At 44.8% G+C, this 21,414-nt stretch overlaps 1 protein-coding gene across 2 annotated transcripts in view; it reads right to left on the bottom strand.

The window, feature by feature from the left end:
• OXCT1 (3-oxoacid CoA-transferase 1) overlaps positions 1–21,414 on the bottom strand; it is a 172,482-nt gene that overhangs the window by 78,368 nt on the left and 72,700 nt on the right. For both annotated transcript variants that reach the window (XM_075540976.1, XM_075540975.1), the window contains exons 8-10: positions 9,463–9,570; positions 8,067–8,181; positions 351–445 (exon numbers count right to left, since the gene is read on the bottom strand). In XM_075540976.1, the coding sequence (XP_075397091.1) occupies positions 351–445; positions 8,067–8,181; positions 9,463–9,570 (318 nt within the window). The remainder of the gene's footprint in view (positions 1–350; positions 446–8,066; positions 8,182–9,462; positions 9,571–21,414) is intronic.

Consider the following 21,414-nt stretch of genomic DNA (forward strand, 5'->3'; position numbering starts at 1 on the left):
GCAGCCACAGAGAAATTAGCAATAGCTAAAAGGGCCACTCTGAGGAAGCTCCAAAGCAGGGACAGTGAGAGGGGGAAGAGGGACAGTGAGAGGCTGACAGAGACACGGGCAAGTGGGGGAGGGTGTGGGGACAAGGCCTTCCAGTGGGGAAAAGGCTGTCCGCAGCACATGCCCTGTCACCACCTTTACAAGAGCAAAGTGAAACATTTCAGCATGATAATGAAAAGCGAGAAACACAAGGATAGGGACGTTAAGCTAACAGCTGCTCAGTGATCCTAAAATCTATCTCATTCTCCAGGGAGACTGGAAAAAAAAGGGGGAGGGGGCCGCAAATTTTAATTCTATCTTACCAAACCCAGGACTCCGTTTTCACTTTGAAGATGCACAGTCATATTGGGATTGATAAAGTTGCTGGCTAGGAGAGGGATGCCTATGCCCAGATTCGCTGGAATAGAAGAGGTGTTAAGGTCCATCATGTGGAAAGTAGAAAGATTGTGTTTACATGCAGGTTAAAAGGTCACATGCTCTGAACACACTTTTCAATCACTCTCTGGGCACTACTTTGTCATTTTAATTTCTTTTTTTTTTGAATTCGTAATTTTTTAAAATGCCTACAAGACAGTTCTTAGGTTAGTTAGAACACCAAATTTAAGGATTCAGAAATTACTTGCCCTTTAATGTTATGAACCCCCCCTTTGAGAAGACTGAACCAATCCCTTTGCCACAAACCCTTCATCACAACCACCTTCATTGCTGTACTTGGGCCTTTTACATCACTGGAAAGGCTTCCAGCTGTCGCTTCCACCACAGAGGGCTCAGACAAACACATGCACCTCGTCTGGCTCACAGACAAATTCCCCTGGAAGAGCCAGGCAGGAGCAGATCCCGTTCGTAAACTGAGGACTGCCTGTATCTCTAATGAAGCTTAGCTTTTTTTCACCCCATAGCATTAAAATGCTTTCCCATAAAGGTATCAAAATAGGAGACGTTGGACAGTGCAAGATATGACAAGATAATAATTTATATATTATCAAGGGTTTCTTGAGGGAGGGGGACCGGGGAAGGAGGGGAAAAATGAGGAGCTGATGCCAGGGGCTTAAGTGTGGAGCGAATGTTTTGAGAATGATGAGGGCAATGCATGTACAAGTGTGCTTTACACAACTGATGTATGTAGGGATTGTGAAGAGTTGTATGAGCCCCTAATAAAAAGATATCAAAGTAGTGGCTTCAATCAGCTCCCCAAGAGCTGTTTGTTGTGAGGTACAAAAGGCGCCACTGGGTGAGTTTGAACTGCCAACCTCCTAGCTAGCAGCCTAGTGCCAGCCCACTGCACCACCTAAGAACTCTGAAAACAGAGTACTGTTTTTTAATTTTTAAAGAAGTATTTTGACTATGTAAAATGCCAAACAGTGTTCTGTCTCCCGGAGGTGACTGGCGCCTTTCTTGGGTAGCCAGAACCTTCTTTAGGACAAAAACAGGAAGTCAGCTTTAGGTTTAAACCTCGCCAGAATGGGTGCACAGAAGGCTGGCATTCTGATGAGATCCTAGCGACAGCGAAATCCTTGCAGGTCAAGACTAGAAAGCATCGAATTTCCGGTTGCTGTCTTGTTACACCCCACAAAGGCCACCGGGAGAGATCAGTATGCCAGTCACTTCTGGGACCACGAAGTCTCCAGAGGCCTGAAGACAGACAGTCACTGAAGTTGACCTCTTACGTTTCAGCAGACACAAGAGAGCCCATCGAACACGCAGCTTTGTTAAGGTGTCAAAGAGCTAACTGGGGTGCTGAATTCCCCATGATCTACACGGTCAAACCAGAGTCAGCCCTGCTCTGTCGGCAGCGACGAGGCTGGGCTCCAGGTCCTCCGCCCAGGCAGCAGGCCTGAGAGCCTCGCCCCGTCTGGGCAACTTCTGTGCATCCTGTGTACGAGCACGGCACCCGCAAGCCTCAGCAGGGTCCGGGCACAGATGACGACAGTCTGACGGCCTCCTCACACGAGCCAACTTCTGAACAACCAAGACCGTCAGAATACATGTGTATTTGCCGAGTTACTACAAGCTATACAGAACACGGGAACAATTCGGTGAGCCAGGTCACTTCTTGTGGGAACAGTCTGAAGCCCTGCAGATAGTTTCTCAGTCGACCTTTTACTAAATCAGTCTGACACAGAGCGGTTTGTACTTCGCTTCTCACACCCACGCACGGAAGACATGCAGATACTCCTCCGTGAGCCGGTGTTTGCAGCTCAGAGCATCCCAGACTATATGCTGAGTAGCTCTTTCGTCATGTGCTATCATTTTCGCTCTTCTTAAACACTGTTTAAGAATTCAACCACCATGATACCTTCAGGACCAAGAATGTGAGGGGCGATGCTGGGAGAGTGGAGGGTGAGTGGGTTGGAAATGGGGAACTGATTACAGGGATCCACATGTGACCTCCTCCCTGGGAGAGGGACGGCAGAGAAGGGGGGGAAGGGAGACTCCGGATAGAGCAAGATATGGCAAAATAACGATGTACAAATTACAAGGGGCACATAAGGGAGGGGGGAGCGGGGAGGGAGGGGAAAAAAACAGAGGACCTGATGCAAAGGGCTTAAGTGGAGAGCAAATGCTTTGAAAATGATTGGGGCGGGTAATGTATGGATGTGCTTTATACAATTGATGTATGTATATGTATGGATTGTGATAAGAGTTGTATGAGCCCCTAATAAAACGTTTAAAAAAAAAAAAGAATTCAACCACCAGGGAGAGCAACGTCTAAACGCTGGGTCGACACAAGAAGATCGTGTGAAAAGACCTTATGTATGACCTGTCTCGCAAATATTTCCCACAGCAATAAATACGCTATGCGTGAATAAAGAGCACGCTGTTGTTGTTGCGTGCTGTGGAGTCTAATTTACTCCAGTGCTCTCACTCGACGGGAGAATTGCCCCACGAGGATTTCCTAGGCTGAAGCCTTTACAGGAATAAATCATCAGGTCTTTGCTCCCGTAGAGGGGCTGGTCGATTCAAACCACCAACCTTCCAGTTAGTAGTTGAATGCCATCACTTTCTAAAAAGTTGGTGTGTAATTATCAAAGGAACATCAATTTAACTGAAGGCAGATCAATTTAACCGGGGCAGCAAAGAAATTCTCGTGGCTTTTATCTGCAAGTCAACTCAGTTCCCTTCCTATCTTCCTGATGGCGCCAAGAGTTGGGAAGGGCGGCAACTTTGTCTTCTTTCCCTGTTAGTTCTCAACATAGCACAGGAATACACTGAAAAAATTAAAAAAAGAGAGAGAGGGGTGGTGGAAGTGAAAAGAAAGGGTTAAAAAGGAACCGTTCCAGTCAAGGTGACAAACTGGACAAACGTCCTCCGTGGGACTTTCCTGACCTTTTTCTCACGGGTGCAATTTTCGGTTTTGGTCTCAGTAAGGTCTCAAGGTGCCTTGGTGGCGCTATGGGATAAGCACTGGGCCGCTTACCCCTAGGTTTCAGTCCAAACGCACGACCTGCTCCTGGGGCTGCCGGTTTCCACAGACGTTTACATTCCCAGAAACCATACAGGACAGATCTACTCTGCCTTACAGGGTCACTGTGACTCAGTGGTGGTGGGAATGAGGCCTCGTGAGCTAACCTGCGCCCTTCAAGAAACTCTTATCAAAATTGCTGCTGTGGTCACCACATCCTCTGAACTGACTTCTCTGCCTGGAACTTAGCTGGCCCTTCAGATCCCCTCAGGGGGTACTGGTGGCTCTGCCAGGTAAGGGTTGGACTGCTACATGCAAGGTCATCAGTTCAAAACCCACCAGTAGCTCTTTGGGAGAAGATGTAGCTATCGTTCCGGTAAAGATCAATAACCTCGGAAATCCCAGAATTTGGGGGTGGGGGTGGGCTATGAGTCAGAAGGAGCTCCGGTAGCACAGCAGGTTACACGCTGAGCTGCTTACAACAACGTGAGTGGTTCGAACCCACTCCAGGGAACAAATGAGAATAACTACCCTCGTAAGCCTTGAATGCCTCAGAAACTCAAAGGGGCAGTTCCGCGTTGTCCTCCTGAGTCGATATGAGTCTGAAACAGCTCAATGGTAGCAAGTTTGGTTTTTAGTGACGAATCAGAATAAATCTGATAGCAGTGGGTGGGGCACAATTCAGTGCATAAAAGTATCTTTATGGGTTTCAAGCTTGCTTTAAAAGCTGATGGAAAAATCAGTTCTTTGAACTAGCTGATCTTAGCGCAACATTTTTTTAAAAAGCACTCTAATGTAACTAAGTGTATGACTGAGAGAAATTGTCTGTATCCATGCACTACTGACAGAGACACATTTAAACAGATTCCATCTGAAATAAACCTGTGCACACGGGACACCATGCTTGGTAGTGGAGAGGGGCAGTGAGAAAGGGGAGGCTTTGACAAGATGGACTGGCACAGCGGGTACAACAGATGGCTCAGGAACTGGCGGGGTTCCCTTCTGCTGTGAGTTGGAACGCACCCACCTGCACCTAACAACGGCAATATGTAAACCGGGACCCTCGGCACAGCAGTCTGACTTACTCTCATCTGATCTGTCGCACTGAGCGCTCGCAACATGGAAGACTTACTGGTGTTTGAACACAATGAAAATTCGAATATCAACTGTACTGAATTATCTCTTCTTCCAAGTAGTTCAGACAGAATTTGAATCGTTCATTGAATAATCTTATAAAATATTAGACAAAAGGGTGCCTCGTGGGATCTTTGCTAAGGGAAGAAAGCAGGTTGTTAAGGAGCCGGATCTTAGGTTTCAATAAGAATGCAAATGTCAGAAGTGGAAGAAGGTAAATAGCACTGGTTACAGCTAACACTTCTGAGATTCAAAACCCTCGTCGGGGGCAATCTCTTTTCCCCATAGCTTTCACCAAATATCATATTGCAATAAAATTCATTATAAAAAACAGCAAAGCATATTATTGGTTACCATTTTGTTTCAGGAAGACAAAGAGATTACAACAATCCAATTTCAAGATCCTAGGCAAGCACCCTGTTATGGGTGATGTTTCATAGGATGATCCAATGAGTGAACCAAATTCTGTTTAACTGTTTTTAATATGAGATAATTCAGTACAGTTAACATTTGGACTCTCGGTGTGTTTAAATACTAGCAAGTTTGCTATACATTTGGCTTGCTATCTTTGGGCTTTGGACCACATTTTATAAAAATCCATTAATTCCTTTAAGAACAGGGTTTCAAATGGGTTTATTCTGAATCAACCCCTAGCTGAGAATTTGAACCCAGATATACTGAATCAGAATCTATTTTTAACAAGATCCTCCAGGTGATTCTGTGTGTGCATGAGCCTCATCTTGGGATCTTGTGAAATGTAGATTCTGACTCAGTATCTCCATGATGGAAATGCAAATTCTCAGCAGGGGTTCAAAGCCCTTTTTAAAAGACCCCCATTTAGGTGAGGTCCACTTACTGTGGCAGGGGCCATACCCAATCCAGGAACACATAAGGAAGCCAACTAAATAGGAGGGGGGAAGAAAAACAACAAAGCTGACAGTAGGGGCCAAGCAGGGCATTAACACATCCAAGGAGAGGGTATCCTTTACATCTCCACAGGAGAGGGAGAGAGAGACCAGGCTTCAACCGGATGCTGCTTCAAGACATGAATACAATATAGAGGCATGTACCAAGGAACCAACAGAGAGGTCTGCGGGGCCGGCCCGGCTATGTGGACACTTCCACCCCGCTCAGAAAAATATACTTCAGAGGACAGCCCTGAACCTACAGCTTGGGGAGAGGGGCACATCTGATTAGAGAACATAGGAAAAACAAAGAGGGATGGAGGGATGGAGAAGGAGGGGAACACACCCTGGCCCATCAAGCCCTGAGGATCATATGATATTCCTGCTCAGAGCAGATAAACACAGAGTGGACCATAGGGCCAGCCCCACCACGAGACATGACATCCCTCACTGAACCATAGCGCTACGGTGGACAACAGTGGAGACACAGTGCAGGAATTGTGCCCGATCTGACCCCATCACACTGGGGCAAAACAACTAAGGGGAAGCAACAGAGCAGCAAGGGGAGCAAAGTGATGAAATCCCTGGGGAATATCAAAAATATATTTTGGAGACAGAGTGTGGCACCCCATCAGACTCAACTAGAAAACACTCATAAAGGCCAACAAACAAACCTTGAACTATTTATAGGCATTTCCATTTTCATTAGTGGCTCTTTTGTTGTTGTTGTAATTTTGTTGGTTTTGACTTCCTTTGTTGTCTTGTTTGGCTTTGCCTGATTTTTGTACTTGTCAATGTGTCTGCATTTCTATCTAGGTAAGATAGGCGGGATCAACAATTCAGAGATAAAACGAATGGAGCCAATGGATCCAGGGGGATACAGGAGAAGGGGAGGTGGGAGAAAGGAAGGGGGTGGGTGGGAAACAACCTAGGGACTAAAATCAATGGAGAGAAGAGCGTAGGATGACTAGTGGGGCTTAATCAAGGGCAATGTAGGAACCGAACATGATGGCGGGACAAGAGGAAAGTAAAAGGAAAGAGAGGAAAGAACCAGGAGGCATAGGACACTCATAGAGGTCTAAATACAGGCATGTACATATGCAAATATATTTGTATGTAACGAGAGGAGAACAGGTCTATGTACTTATATACATATGTTAAGAATTAAGATTACAGATGGACATTGGGCCCAAATCAAGTACTCCCTCAATACAAGAATACTTTGTTCTAATAATCCGGCATTCTGTGGTACTCACCTTCTTGACAGGATCACTGAAGACAAAATGGGTGCATAAGCAAATGTGGTGAAGAAAGCTGATGGTGGCCAGCTTTCAAAAGATATAGCATCTTGGGTCTTAAAGGCTTAAAGATAAACAAGTGGCTATCTAGCTGAGAAGCAACAAAGCCCACATAGAAGAAGCACACCAGCCTGTGTGATCATGCGGTGGCTATGGGATCAGGTGGCCCAGAACAAAATCATCCCCAATGTGAATAGGGGGTGGGGGTGAGGGAGCCTGGAGTGGAGACCCAAAGCCCATCTGTAGACAACTGGACATCCCCTCACAGAAGGGCCACAAGGAAGAGATGAGCCAGTCAGGGTGCAGTATAGCACCGATTAAACACACAACTTTCCTCTAGTTCTTTCATGCTTCCTTCCCCCCCACTATAATGACCTCAATTCTACCTTACATATCAGATTAGACCAGAACGTGCACACTGCTACAGATAAGCGCCACAACACAGGGAATCCAGGATAGATAAACCCCTCAGGGCCAACAATGAGAATAGAGATATGAGGAGGATTAAGGGAAGGTGGAGGGAGAAAGGGGGAATCAATCACAAGGATCACCATATAACCCCCTTCCAGGGGGATGAACAACAGAAAAGTGGGTGAAGGGAGATAGAGGACCATGTAAGATTTGAAAATAATAATCTATAACTTATCAAGGGTTCATGAGGGAGGGTGGTCATCGGAGGGAGGGGGGGAACAAGGATCTGATATCAAGGGCTCAAGTAAAAAGAAAATGCTTTGAAAATGATGATGGCAGCATATGGCAAATGTGCCTGACACATGGATGATTGTATGGATTGTGATGAGAGATGTAAGAGCCCCCAATAAAAATATTTAATAATAAATAAATAAATAGAAGAACCCCCCCACCCCCGACCAGGGAGGTGAACAGCCTTGCTCTACCGTAGCGTGCGATGTTTCTGTTTTGTTTTTGCTGCACGTGAAATGCAGAATGGGTAGGACGATGGAGACAGTGACTGCACTGATGGCTTCTTGAGGGGCTTGGTGGGGCAGGTTGGGGAGAGAGGGGGCCTGATGACGATGTGCACAAAGGGGAAGTACATGTCCTAAAGTTGATGGCGGAGACGACTGCACAGCTCTCACTAATGTGATTCAAATACTGAGTTGTATGGCACGTGAAATATCTGCCAATAAAACTGCTATAAAGAACTTTTTTACATTGCCATGGAATAGAGAAGACCTGCTATGTAAGAGTGCTAATAGCTTGCGCGGTCAGGTCAAGTGCGAGCTACGTCTCCACCCGCTCCCACAGGATGAAGGATACCAAACATGCCGTCCTCAAATTCCAGAGCTGCCCGCTTGATGATACGCTCCCTCGTATTGTCTCCAGCTTTGCCAGATTTGCTTTTTCCATCTTCCTCTTTCCGGATTGAAAGACGCTTTAAAAATAAGCAGAAATTAATTCTTCACAGTTGAAAAGTAAGCCACGTATTGGATCACTGCTAAGATAGAACACTTCATGGACAAAAATGTAACTCTCTCCCATTACTACAGTGAGGCAAATCTGCAATATAATGGAGAGTTTTTTTTAAAAAAAAGAAAATGAATTAACCTGGGTGACATTGGGTGACAGAAATCATTCTTTGGGAAGTAAATGAACTAGGTAAGATGTGTTTGAAGAAGAAGAGAGACCCGTCTGTCTCTTTGAAGCAAACAATCCCATGACTGTCACACTGGCTGCTACGGCTGTTACTCTTCAGACTGCAGTGACTGAATTCTCCGCAGGTGCTCAGGGACTGAGACAGAACAAAGGAAAAGGAAGAGGCCTTGGGAGTCTGTTTCTGCAGGGCTGTCAGGATGTGTTCACCAGGTGCTGTTGCTGCCAATGGCTTATTTCCACCTGCAGATCCTAGACTGATTTTGCTACAAGTGCATAACAAAAATAAATCATTAAGAGATCTTCAAAAAGGCAAGAAACTATTTCAATCATAAACTCACTCTGGTTCCTGTTTGCAAACACTCCATTCTCTTTCCCTAGTCCCCTGGCATTGGTTTTGGATTGCAGAATGCCTTTCTGATGGACGTCCAGGGGAAAGCAGTTGTCTCGGATTCCCTCATAGCTCCTGTTACTGGTTACATGCCTATTCCATCGCCAATCCTTGGGTATTTCTGTACCTTGCTATCGATTCTGGCCGAGCTCATGGGTCTTTCTGTTCTCAGTGTTCTTGAATTGCCTCCAATGCACTGGGCACCCCTCCTTGCCATGGCCTCACACCCACCAGCTGTCCAGAGCTAATGGAAAAAGATGTTCTTTCTGCTCTACAGCAGAGTGCAAAGCAATCTCAAGATAAACAGACATTGAAGATAGAATTTGAAAAACAGTAAATGTTCAAGGGCAGTGAGGCCTCCAAAGCCCTTCGGACCTTTCTCTATCCTCAGTCAAAACCATGCATAAGTTAGGGCAGTTGTGCAGCCTGTCTGGAACAGTCCTGGAAAAGACCCGGCTTCGTCACCTACACATTGGCAACACAAGCCACTATCAGGCTGGACAGAAACACAAACCTGCTACCTGGTACGGAGGGCACACGGAGAAGCTCTCAGGAAGATCACGGCAAAACTGGCTGCTCACTCCAACCCCATCATTCTGTATCATAGGAATGGCCTCAGATACCTAGCTCTGGCCCCTCCGTAAGCCCTAGCAAATCAGCAGAGTCAATTACCTCAATCCTTTTCTCATATGCTTCTCCTTTTATAAGGCGATGCACATAGATCTTAGGAATGTGGATGTCTTCTGGAGCAAAAGAGCCGATATCCACAATTTCTTCAACCTAGAGAGAGTAAAGCTGAAAGTTAAATGAGATAATGAAAGGGGAAAATAATATTTCTACTATTTGAGAAAAGTAGTATCCATCTCCATCTTCTCATATTTAAATCATATATAGCGCATGAGTATCATGTGTATCTATTATATGTATGCACATATTAATATCAAATGCAGGTAAAAGTTTTCTGGAAACATTTAATAAATGGTTGAAGCAGTACATCAAGAGGGCACTGCCATCAGAAATTGCAGCTAGGTTTAAAAAGAGGACAGGGACGAGGGAAGTCCTAGCTGACATCAGGTAGATCTTGGTTGAAGCAAGAATGCCAGAAAGATGCTGACTTGTGTTTCACTGACCAAGCAAGGGCGAACTGTGTGCATCAGAGCCAAGTATGGATAACATTGCAAAGCAGGAGAGTTCCAGACACTTTATTGTAGTCACGGGTAACCTATAGATAGCCCAAGAGGAAGGCACCAAAACAGAGCAAGAGACACTGCATGGCCCCACATCAGGGATGGTGTGAGTCGGGGCTGTATCCTTTCACTGTATTCATTCAACTTACTCAATTTATAGGCTGAGAAAAAAATCTAAGATACTGCATTATATGAAAGAGAATTGGGCATCAAGGTTGGAGGAAGACTCATTATGACACCACCGTACTTGTCGAAAGCAAAGAGGTCTTGAGGCACTTATTGATGAAGATCCAAGGCTTAAGTACGCATTACATCTCAACAGAAAGCGAACAAAAATCATGCCCAATGGACCAGCAAGCAACACCATGATCGACATATAAAACAATAAAGCTGTTACGGTTTTCATTTGACTTAGATCCACAATCTAAGTAAATGGACGTAGCAGTTAAACAACTATTTCACTGGGAAAATCTACAGCAAAAGATTTCTTTTACACTGTTAAAAAGCAAAGATGCCTCTCAAGGACTAAGGTGTGCCTGACCCAAGCATGGTATTTTCAACTCGGTGGTACCTAAAACAATATACATACATCCACATCTACATATGTGCATGTGTTTTGTGGACACAGACATAAAATCAGTACTATGCCTTCTAGAACCACAAAAGGGAAGATATTTGAACACATGTGTCGCAACAAAAAAAATACAAAGCATAAAAATTTAGAATTTAATCATGACCCAAAAAAAAAAATCTCAGTTACAAATTTATCAAGTGGTTTGCCAAGACAGCTGCTTGAGCGCACACAAAAGTACAGCTAAACCACACAAATCTTGAGAGCACATTTCTTCAGACCCATATTTTCAAAATTAACGGGAAATTTATCATATCAAAGACCAAAATCTGTAGCAACATCTGCTTGGTCAATTGAGCTTTTTAAATATAGATGCAAATGCTATTTGTAACGGTTTTTAATTATTCCTGTTGTTAACTTCCTAAGATGGTGATAAAATGCCAATAGCTGAATTAATTTTACTTAAAGACAGTTCACTAATTTCAATATGGAAGTTTTAAGAAAGAAATGTTAATAACTCATAATATTGCAATTAAATTCATTTACTGAGCAAAAAAAAAGGTATTAAAACAATGCTAAAAGTCCAAAATCAGTCCATTTCAGAATTCATGTATCTTTTAAAGGACAAAGGAAAACAATGTTTCATACTATAGAAAGAATTAAGATGATGAGGTTCAAGAAAACCTGCCGTTAATACTGTGGTCACATAATTAGCTTAATTGTGAGTTCTAAGCTTAATAGATATATTACACCAGAGCAAATAATTATTTACTCAAATTAACCAATGTGTACAAGAGAACTAAATTCCAATTTGTCTCCTAAGCTAGTAACTGAATCCTACGTGATTTTCTGAGCTTGGGTTCTAAAGCCCCCTTATGCTACTCTACTACCCTATATCTTCACTGGGTCCTTCCCTAAATGACAATGACTAAGGCATACAGGTGTCATTTTATGGTTATGCATTAGGTTGCAAACCTCCAGGTGGGCAGTTTGAAACCACCAGCAACTCCATAGGAGAAAGAAGAGTCTTTTTCTACTCCTGGAGAGAATTAGAGTCTCAGAAACCCACAAGGGTAGTTCCACCCCATCCTAGAGGATCACTATGAATCAGCATCAACTCCTGGTCAAAAAGTAAAGTTTATACAATGTTCCCAAATAGCTAGGGAAAAAAGATCAGGACACCGTGGATGAAAGTTACTTTCTTTGATAAACAGCAGAATAATGGCCAAGAGTAAACAAAATGCCAAAAGGAATTGTCAATAAGCATGTGGGCCATGGAAGAAGCACACCAGCCTGTGGGATCATGAGGTGGCAATGGGATCAGGTTATCAGGTATCAAAGACCCAGAACAAAAAAAAAAATCATATCAATGTGAATGAGGGGGAGTGCAAAGTGGAGACCCAAAGCCCATCTGTAGACAATTGGACATCCCCTTACAGAAGGGTCATAAGGAAGAGATGAGCCAGTCAGGGTGCAGTGTAGCAACTATTAAACTTGCTTCCTCCCTCAGCCCCCACTATCGTGAGCCCAGTTCTATCTTACAAACCCGGCTAGACCAGAGCATGTACCTGGGTACAGATAACAGCTGGAAACACAGGGAATTCAAGACTGATAAGCCTCTCAGGACCAATAATGAGAGTAGCAATACCAGGAGGGCAAGAGGAAGGTGGGGGGTAGAGAGGTGGACCCATGAGGAGGGAGGGACAAATGAGGAGCTGATACCAAGGGCTCAAGTAGAAAGAAAATGTCCTGAGAATGATGACGGCAACAAATGTCCAATGTGCTTGACACAAGTGGTATGTGTATGGATTGTGATAAGAGCTGTATAAGCCCCAATAAAATCAGTTAAGAATAATTAGCACGTGGAGATAATTGGATGAAAAGATAGACCTAGATTCGGCTAGGTGTGTGGGGGTCCGGGAGATGGAATCCACATCACTGTGCTCTGTAACTTCCCCCAAGCGCCTGGGCTCTGGCCGGCTCCCTGCCGGGTGGAGGCCAGGTGGAAACAAGCTGAGAGAGGACGGCTGCTGATAGCTCTCCAGCTAATGGGAGCTTCCAGTTATGTGGCCTCAGTTACATCTTACTCACTTGTAGCCTTCTGAGAAGTTCTTCCACCACATATCTGGCAGTTTGGGTAATGTTCAGTCACCTCACACACCACACATGAGAGCAAGAAACTGAGCGAGGCAGGCCGCTGCAGAAGGCATGCAGTTGCAAGTGTGGTGCTGGCAAAAGTGTCGGGCCTGCTTGAACAAACCCCCCTGCCGTGGAGTACAGCCAGAGTGCTCCTTACAAAGATGGGGACTCTTCACCCACACTTTGGACGTGTCCCCAGGAACCAGTCCCTGAGAAGAGCACCGTGCTTGGAGACTAGAGGGTCACTGAAAAGACCCTTAAGGTGATGGATCGCCAGAAGCACTGCAAGGGGGTGTTTGGAGGGGTTTTGTTACTATGATTCGGAAATGACTGGATGGCCTTTAACAACATCAAGCTGTCCTTGAGTTTTCAGACAAATTTACATATTAATCCATTACCCTGAGGATATGTACGGAAACCTATTACCCGTGAGAATACTGACCTCAGCAGCGTGATAAGAATGAGTTGGGAACAGCCTAGTGAGCAAGAGGCTAAAGAGAAGATAAATACTGGTCTGCCCCCAGGTGCCCACAGCACGATCGCATAAGGTTGACTGATACTGAGAACTACTTCTCATCGAATGTTACTTAAAAATGGAAGCTTCTGCCTAAGTAAAGGCTCTCGTATGTGAAACGCGGGCACAATGACTTTTGTACCTGGGAAAACGGAAAGCAGCTGCGTGGAAATGCTGACATGTGTTCATGGTTTCCATTTATTTTTATAATTCAGGAGGAAATCCCATAAAGGGAAAAACACTACTTCAAAAAATATGCAAAAGGTACTAAGGATGTCGTTTGCAAAAGTAGGGGGAAGTGATACATGACACAACTCATTAACAATGAATCAAAGACGGCACGTGAACAAGAAAGGAGAGAAACGCTGCGGTAGCCAAACTCTGAAGGCGGTGGGTGCACGATGGAGTAACTGAGGACAGGCTTCGCCTACAGGCTCAAAGGGAATGGTCGGACCTATGTCCATGCCTAATTCTGCTCCCAAAGTCCGGGCACTTGCCTCTCCTGCTTGGATTATCACAGCAGTTGCCGAACTGTCGTTTCCCTTCAGTGAGTACAAAGAAAATAATGTAGTGACATTTTTAAAAGGAAAGTAGTCCCCCAAAAAGGAAAGTATTCCTCACTTAAACCAAAAATGTTGACGATGCCGATAACCAATCACTGTTTTACTCTGGTTCCACCAAAATCAGTTTCAACCCCAAGAATATCACAGATGGAGACAAAGCTTCATTTCCAAGGGCAATTACATAATGTCTTCCATACATTTCACAACAAACAGACTGACTAGAAGTGTCCTGGAAAAACAGCTCTGATGAGAGCTACAGTTAAACATAATCATTTCCACGCTTTGTCACCCTAATATGAAAGATTTTCATATTGTAGAAAATACACATGCAGCATTTGTCAAAACAATATCAACACTCGACAGTATTAAAAACTTCTATACAGAAAGCAAAGCTCTCTCAGAGTTGGTTAGCAGAGTTAAGAGCAAATGAAGAAAATATTTGAAGTACAAACCCAAAGATGAAAGCATATGTTTTCAGACAATCTGTGAAGAGAAATGGGGAAAACTTGAAGAGGCAGAACTATCTTAGTGCTAGTTGTTGAAGGCATTGAAGTCTCCCGTGTTGGTTTTGTGTGACCTTGTAAAAATAAATAAGAGCCAGGGGTGGGGATGGGGAGAAGCACAGAAAACAAGACCCACTGCCACGAAGCGGGTCCCCACTCACTGCGGTGCAGCGCAGGGGAAAGCTCAGTGAGGTCAGGCTGGAGCACAAGGTAAGAGTCAAAGGAAATCGGAAAGGAAAAAAGATGAACCCAATGAGCTCACGAGAGGGAAAGTTCAAGCAAAAGATTGCAAGAGCACTCACGGAAGATGACAGACTGCACCTCTTTGAAAGTAGGAGTGGATAAAATGAAGGGGAAAATGAAAAATATAAAAGCCTCTTCAGTGTTCAAAATGTGTCACTGGGCCTGGAGGCTTGGGGCCCTAGGCTTGGGGAATAGCAAGGTCAGTTATTATACTGGAGTCTGCATTCTACTTTTGTGAGTGCAGACGGAGGTCTGAAGAGCTCAGGAATGGTCATCGAAGGTGCTGCTCTTGGTCTCTGAAGAGGGAAGGAAATTAAAGGTGCGTGAAAGCAATTCGTCAAAGGACTAATGGACTAGAATAGCTACCTAACTGGTGCCCGCTCACCAATGCCAACTGCCCTGGAAGGGGTTCACAGGTGGTCCTGGATGGAGTCTAAAAATGTGGGGTGAAACTCAAAATCATGGAAGAGATAGCTGGGACACCAGAGAGAATGGTCCCCAGTCCTCCTCCAGCTCTGGAAACGAACCCATCTCCATGGCTCCGCTTGCACCCAAGCATCAGACAGGACTACCAGGGAACATAACCCTAGGGAACCAACCACGCACATCTTAGCGTGGTCGGCTACCTGAGATCCAAAGGGGAACATTTAACCAAGGACAGAATTCAGAAGGCTCAGGATGAACCAAACCAATTGAGTCAGTTCCGGCTCATGAAAGGAGGGAACGAGACGGGAAAAACAGGGAGGAAGGGGGATGAGTGATGCTACATTGCGGACTGGGATTGCAGCGAATGAATAATATCCAAATGTGCATGAATTATGGGATGTGAAACTGCTGATCTGCGCTGCGAGCTTTCACCCAATTCACAACAAAAGGATAAAAACAAAAATAAAATCATCAAACGGATGAAAATGACTAGGCTTACTGGTTAGATAAAGATGGCTGGCAACCCCCAGGCTACAGCCTATGTCACCCTTGAAGCCTGGAAATGACCTCATGCCCTAGGCTCAAGTTTAGCCAAACCATCGGTCTATAGCATGCACACACTCCACGGCATAAAGTGAGACCCAAAGGGCACTGTCTGCCCAAGGCCAAAGTCCAGAAGTCAGAGAGAATGAGAAGGGAAGCTGAGAAAGCAGGGAGGACGTAGGTAGGATAAGGGATGTTACATTGTGGAGCTTGTGACTGAGGACCTGAAACAAAACGTATGTGAACTTTAAGTAGAAAGTGATTTTCTCCGTAAACCTGAGTTTTGTTTATCTGTAAACCCATTTCAAAATAAAAAGGTTGTTTCGGGAGTTGTTCTTTTTAAGTACCACTGCAAAGACCATATGACCGTGTCCTCGGATGAGACCATCATGGAGGGAAGGTAGCAACGAGCAATACAGCCTTCTCCCGGCACTATGAATAGTTCTCAGGCAGCACCATCTGGTACATCTAAAATTCCAGACACTGGAGGCTTCTCTAATTAGTACTTGTCTTGAGTCATTAGCAGAAAAATAGAGGCTCAGAAATGTTAATGGTTATTGATCTGAACTTTGTTTTAAAAGGTTGCATTCTCTCCAAATGTGCCTTCTTGTGCTGTGTAATTCTGAAAAGTTTTATTTGATAGCTTGGAATAGGAGGAGACCTAACCTCTTGGTGATAAGGTTTGTATCGTTACTTGACAATTACTTGTCTCAGGTAGGGGAACAAGAAAAGCTTCAAGGCATCATAGCTTTCTCGTTTTTCACTTTATCTCAGCTAACTACCTCAATCCAATACAGCCACAAAAATGGTCTACCCCTTAAGCTAGGAGTGGGAAATGCAGCACACCTGCAGAACACACCCATGAGCCACTCACAGGGAGGACTGCTGTGGGAGGAAGAAGAATCACAGACCAGATTGTTGCCTGAGTCGTTTTAACATTCTCAAAGGCTTAGGACAAAGTCTTTCTTTGCCAAGAAATTAAAAAAAAAAAAACAGAAAACAATCACTAACACTTCGAATCCCAAATTAGCAAAAAGCAGTAAAAAACTAGAAAATCAGGGAAGCCATGCGCAATAACCCCAGAAATTAAAAGTTAGATGCTTCGCAGCTCCGGGTGTAAATTTAACACAGTTGCTGTTAAGTCCCATCAACTTGGTTCCAACTCACGGCGACCACAGAATACTGCCCTGCCTTTAGCACGCAACAACCTCTGCTAGGTTTCAGTCCACTGTGGCAGGCCCCGGGTCCATCCAACTCCTTGAAGGTGGTCTTCCACCTTTCCTTTCTGAAGAGAAAGACTTTCTACTTTACCGAGAATGATGTTCTTCTTCGGGGACTGGTCGCTGCTGATAGCATGTCCAAAGTACTAGAGACTAAGTCTTGCCATCCAGAATTCCAAGCATTTTTCTGGCTGTCTGTGGTAGTTACATAATTTCATGTCAACTTAATAAATAAAGTGAAAGAATGGAGTTTACCCTGTTAATCAGGTCTAACATCTTTGGAAAAAAAGTATCTAAGCACAGTACAGCGAATATCACGTGACAGAGAAAGCCCAAAACAGCAAAACAATCTTCACTTCTGCATGTGGGCCAACGTCAGGGTGGGCGATAACCCCTTTCTTCCAGATGCTCCTCACGACAAAACCAACCCAGCCCCCACAATGTCTCATCTGAAACCACAGTGTGAGAGGGGCAAATCAGTGAAGCCGATAAAGAAAAGCTTTACTTAATTAAAGTAACTCAGCACAGTTGGCTAAGCATTGCCCGCTCTCTAGAAGGCCAGAGTGCCAACCCACCAGAGCAGCTTTGCAGAAGATGAGGTTGTCCGCTCCCAGAAATATTACAGCCTCAGAAAGCCTATCAGGGTGGCTAGGAGATGGAATGGACTCCATGACAATGGGTTTGATTTTGGTTTTATTAACACTATGACCAGCAGCCAATTAATAGGATACCTCGACTCAAATGAAATAGAAACATTAATTACTTCACACACTATACCGACAGTATTGGTAATATGGAAGAACTACTTTTCTAAACAAATGGCAAAGCAGCTATGATAAGCATTATTTTCCATTTCCATTGTCTCTAATACCAAGTCCAAACGGTCTCATTTCTTAATTTGAATGAAAATGGCAATCTTCACTATGGATGGGAATTAATAACATTTAGGCAGAAGTCTAAATATTAAAATTTCATTTGCCATATCTTTCTCTAAAAGGAAATTTTATTAAGACTGCAGCGAATCCTGAGAAATAATTAAAATGGGTGTATCTATCCAAAGGAATTAAAATACTTCTAACGGATTCATTCAAAGCACCAGTCTTATCTGTAATAGTAAGACGGGGAGTGGGGGGAGGATTGCACCATTATCACATATCCCAGGAAAACAGGAAGACATGATATAATTAATAGAATTAAACTAGGAAGTTTTTTTTCAGTGAAGAGCGTTATGAACAAATAAGAGACAGGAAAAGCTGGTGATTGGTTTTAAAGCCAGCTAGAAAGAAAAGAAAAAAAAAACCTGCCTGTGACTGATGGCAACTAAACCCTTAAAATGTTACTTTCCATACTTGTTGCCTTCAGTTTGGGGAGGTAATCATCTTTGAAGTTTTTTTCCTAATATAAGAAGGCAGTATTGAACACATAAACTACCAAGTAGAATACAGTTAGAGTGCTGACACTTCCAGGACACGGTTAATAGCTGTAAAATCTCACACACTGTGACTTGAACTTGGCAAGAAAGGGGCTCAATAATGCCTCAATGTAAATACTTTCAGCATGTGCAGTGTTATAAGGAATCCTGGCTTTATTTCATCTTTTCGGTGCTCTCCATGGGTTTGCATTCCAACGCCCACTTAGGAAAGCAGCCCCGCCTTTCACGGCGCAGTGCAGGGAACTACTCCACGTGGCCCTTCGCGTCTTCGTCTTGGTGAGGGCTGCCCGGTGAGGAATCGGACTACGCGAATGGGAGGTACTGAACAGCGGACTAGTACATGAATGAGGTGTACAGCATTCTCATGGAGGCAGCCTAACCTCACGCTTCGCCACCGTGTCCATTCCAATTTATAGGGACCATGCCAGTAGCATATGAAATGCTGAACCCCACACGGCTTAACCAGAGGTGTGTGTGTGGGGGTGGGGGGCTCGATCAACAAGGGAGAGCTAGGAATAGGCCCTATCCTTTGCACCTGAGAGCCCTCAACCGACCCTTGATTCAGGAGACAAAGAACTGAGACACCCGAGACATGAGAGGTGACAAGAAACGATGGCACAGAAGTGGTGGCAGCAGAACCATGAGACTGGCAGGTGCTGAATTCCTGACCCACAGAGCAAGAGGGCCGAGTGCCTGCCGGAAAGAGGCCTACGGACAGAGCTGAGTTCTACTGCCATTGACTGGCAGTACCAGAAGAGCTTTGTACACTTGCCCAAGCAGGGCCACAAGGGCTGCACATACCTACGGGCGCTGCCCAGGAGACGCTGTCCTGAAGAACAAACTAGGACTCCTGAACTCTCTAACCGGTTCCTTCCCTAGGAAAGCCATAACTGTGAGTGGGATTTGTGTGTTCTGAGTGGCCCCTGCCATGGATTAGCAAACACGGCAGAAGTCCAGGGTACCGTGGGAGGGGGAGTTACGCTAGAATTGGTCAAAACCGGTTGGAGAGTGGAGGCCTCGGGCTGAAGCTGATGGTGATTCCCTTCATCCCCCCGACCTGAAGTCCGAGGAGGTCACCCCCACGCCAATTCTTCAGCAAGAGAATTAAAAGACTATGTGTGATTTTCCTGATTTAACCCTCTAAGAAAGGGAGAAATAAAATGAAAAATAGGAAAGCTTTAAAGCAAACTAACCTCCTTCCTCCCTCAGCAATTCAGCGTTTAAAGCTATAGTTTAAACGCCCGATTAAATGCAAACATATCCCGCACGTTCTCGGTGCGTTTTTAGCACTGAAATCAAATGGCCTTTTCCTTAGGACAGACCGCAATGACGCAGCAAGCTTCACTGCCTTCGTCCCAAGCTTGGTTTTCACAATGAGTTCTGTGGCTGGCATCACTTGATTCCAATTTTCGTTTTCCAGCAAAATGAATTTCAACATCCAGTCACCAACAGAAGAAGCAGTTGTCCGCCCTCAGTCCAAGGCCCTTGTTCATGACAAACATCGAAACGTACCACAAACAAAGCTGATGCCCTCGTGGCTCACGTAACTCTCCCCGGAAATTCAACACTATATTCCAAGAGTTCTCAAACCTCATTTCCATCAAGTCTATTGGGACTCATAGCAACCCCACAGTGCAGAATCAAGCTGCCCCTCTGGGATTCTGAGCCCATAAACCTTTACAGGAGCAGAAAAGTCTCGTCTTTCTCCCATGGATTGGCTGGTAGTTTCACACGACCGACCTTGAGGTTAGCTACCTAACACATAACCCACTGTGCCTCCAGTGCCCCTATTCAAAGAGGTAAGGACAATGAAAAGATGCACCCTGATCCTTTAGACATCCTTTTCCCCATTTCAGGGAGTATGGCTGATTCAGAACAGTAATTTATAGACACCCACCTTTTATAAGAGATGCATATTTTATTGCTTTGAATATCATGTATTTAACTGATTGCTGTAGTTTTGTTTTTAATGAAGGCAATAAAGTACGATATAAAGCATTAAAGATTTGGAGTTATAAAACCAAAAGCCAAACCCATTAAAGTGATTCCAGCTCATAGCGACCCTATAGGACCAAGGAGCACTGCTCTTTAGGGTCTCCAAAACTATGAAGCTGCATAGGAACAGACAGCCTCGTCCTCCTTGTGGGAGCGGCTGGTAGGTTTGAACCACTGTCCATAAGGATAGCAGTTCAGTGCGCAGCCAACAGCACCACGGGGGTCTGGAGTGAGATGATGTAACTAGTTCGGAGGTTACCTGGAGTTGTCATTTCATCTCTAAAATGTAACCATTACGTTTCACAATGTTCTGGCAGGTCCTTGCAAGTCTGCATTAGTTCCTGGAGGGTCTACAGAAAGGCCTTTAAAGCAAGCACGGTATTAGTCCAGTCGGTTGAGCACTCTAAATCACGGTGATCCCTTCCCAACTTTAATGGGCATACATGGTTCATTTTAATTCCTGCCACTTAGCCTATCTTCAACAACCCCTCTGCACTTTGTACTCTCTGGGCGAGTGATCCCCTGGCTAACCAAGATGCTGGCTAACCAAGGCCCATTTATTTACAACCCTTTTGCATCTCTACTGCTTGTCTTACTTTGAGCTGAGAGACATTAGCGATTCCAGCCAGCATTCAAAGACGCACCTTGACTTAAGACAGGCTCAGAGAAGTCCGAGGAGGCTCTTCTTAAGAATAAGGAGGGGGAATCTGGCCAGAGCTGGATCTGCTTGGAGGACAAAGCTGCTGGAAGAGCCACGAAGTGCTCCTTCCTCAGACCCAAGCAGGATCCGGATGACGATGAAGTAGAATGGGCATCGCTCTTGGAAGCCTGCAGAGTGGGCCTTGGTGCTTTAAAATGGCCAGCTCCATGCCGCAAACGTCGTTTACTGAGTCGGGATCTACTGCATGGCAATGGGCTTGGTTGGTGGTTTTATTATGCGCCAGGCATTGTGGCAGGTGCCCAGAACACAGGGTGAGTAAGAAAAGGTCCCAGCTGGTGTTCACAGATAAACAGCTGAGCACACCCTAACACTGTAGTCTAATTGATTCCAACCCATTGTGATCCCACATAGAACAGGGTAGCACTGTGCCACAGGGTTTCCCTGGCTGTTAGTCTTCTTGGAAGCAGACTGCCTCGTCTTTCATCCTCGGAGTGGCTGGTGGGTTTAAAGGACCAACCGTTCGGTTAGCAGGCCAACACATAAAGCGCGGAGCCACAGAAGATCCCTAGCAAATGCTACAGAGCAGAAGAACGTTTCACTGAGAAGGAAGACAGTGGACCAGGAAAA

Source organism: Tenrec ecaudatus, chromosome 2, assembly GCF_050624435.1.
Source record: "Tenrec ecaudatus isolate mTenEca1 chromosome 2, mTenEca1.hap1, whole genome shotgun sequence".
Taxonomy (NCBI): Eukaryota; Metazoa; Chordata; class Mammalia; order Afrosoricida; family Tenrecidae; genus Tenrec; species Tenrec ecaudatus.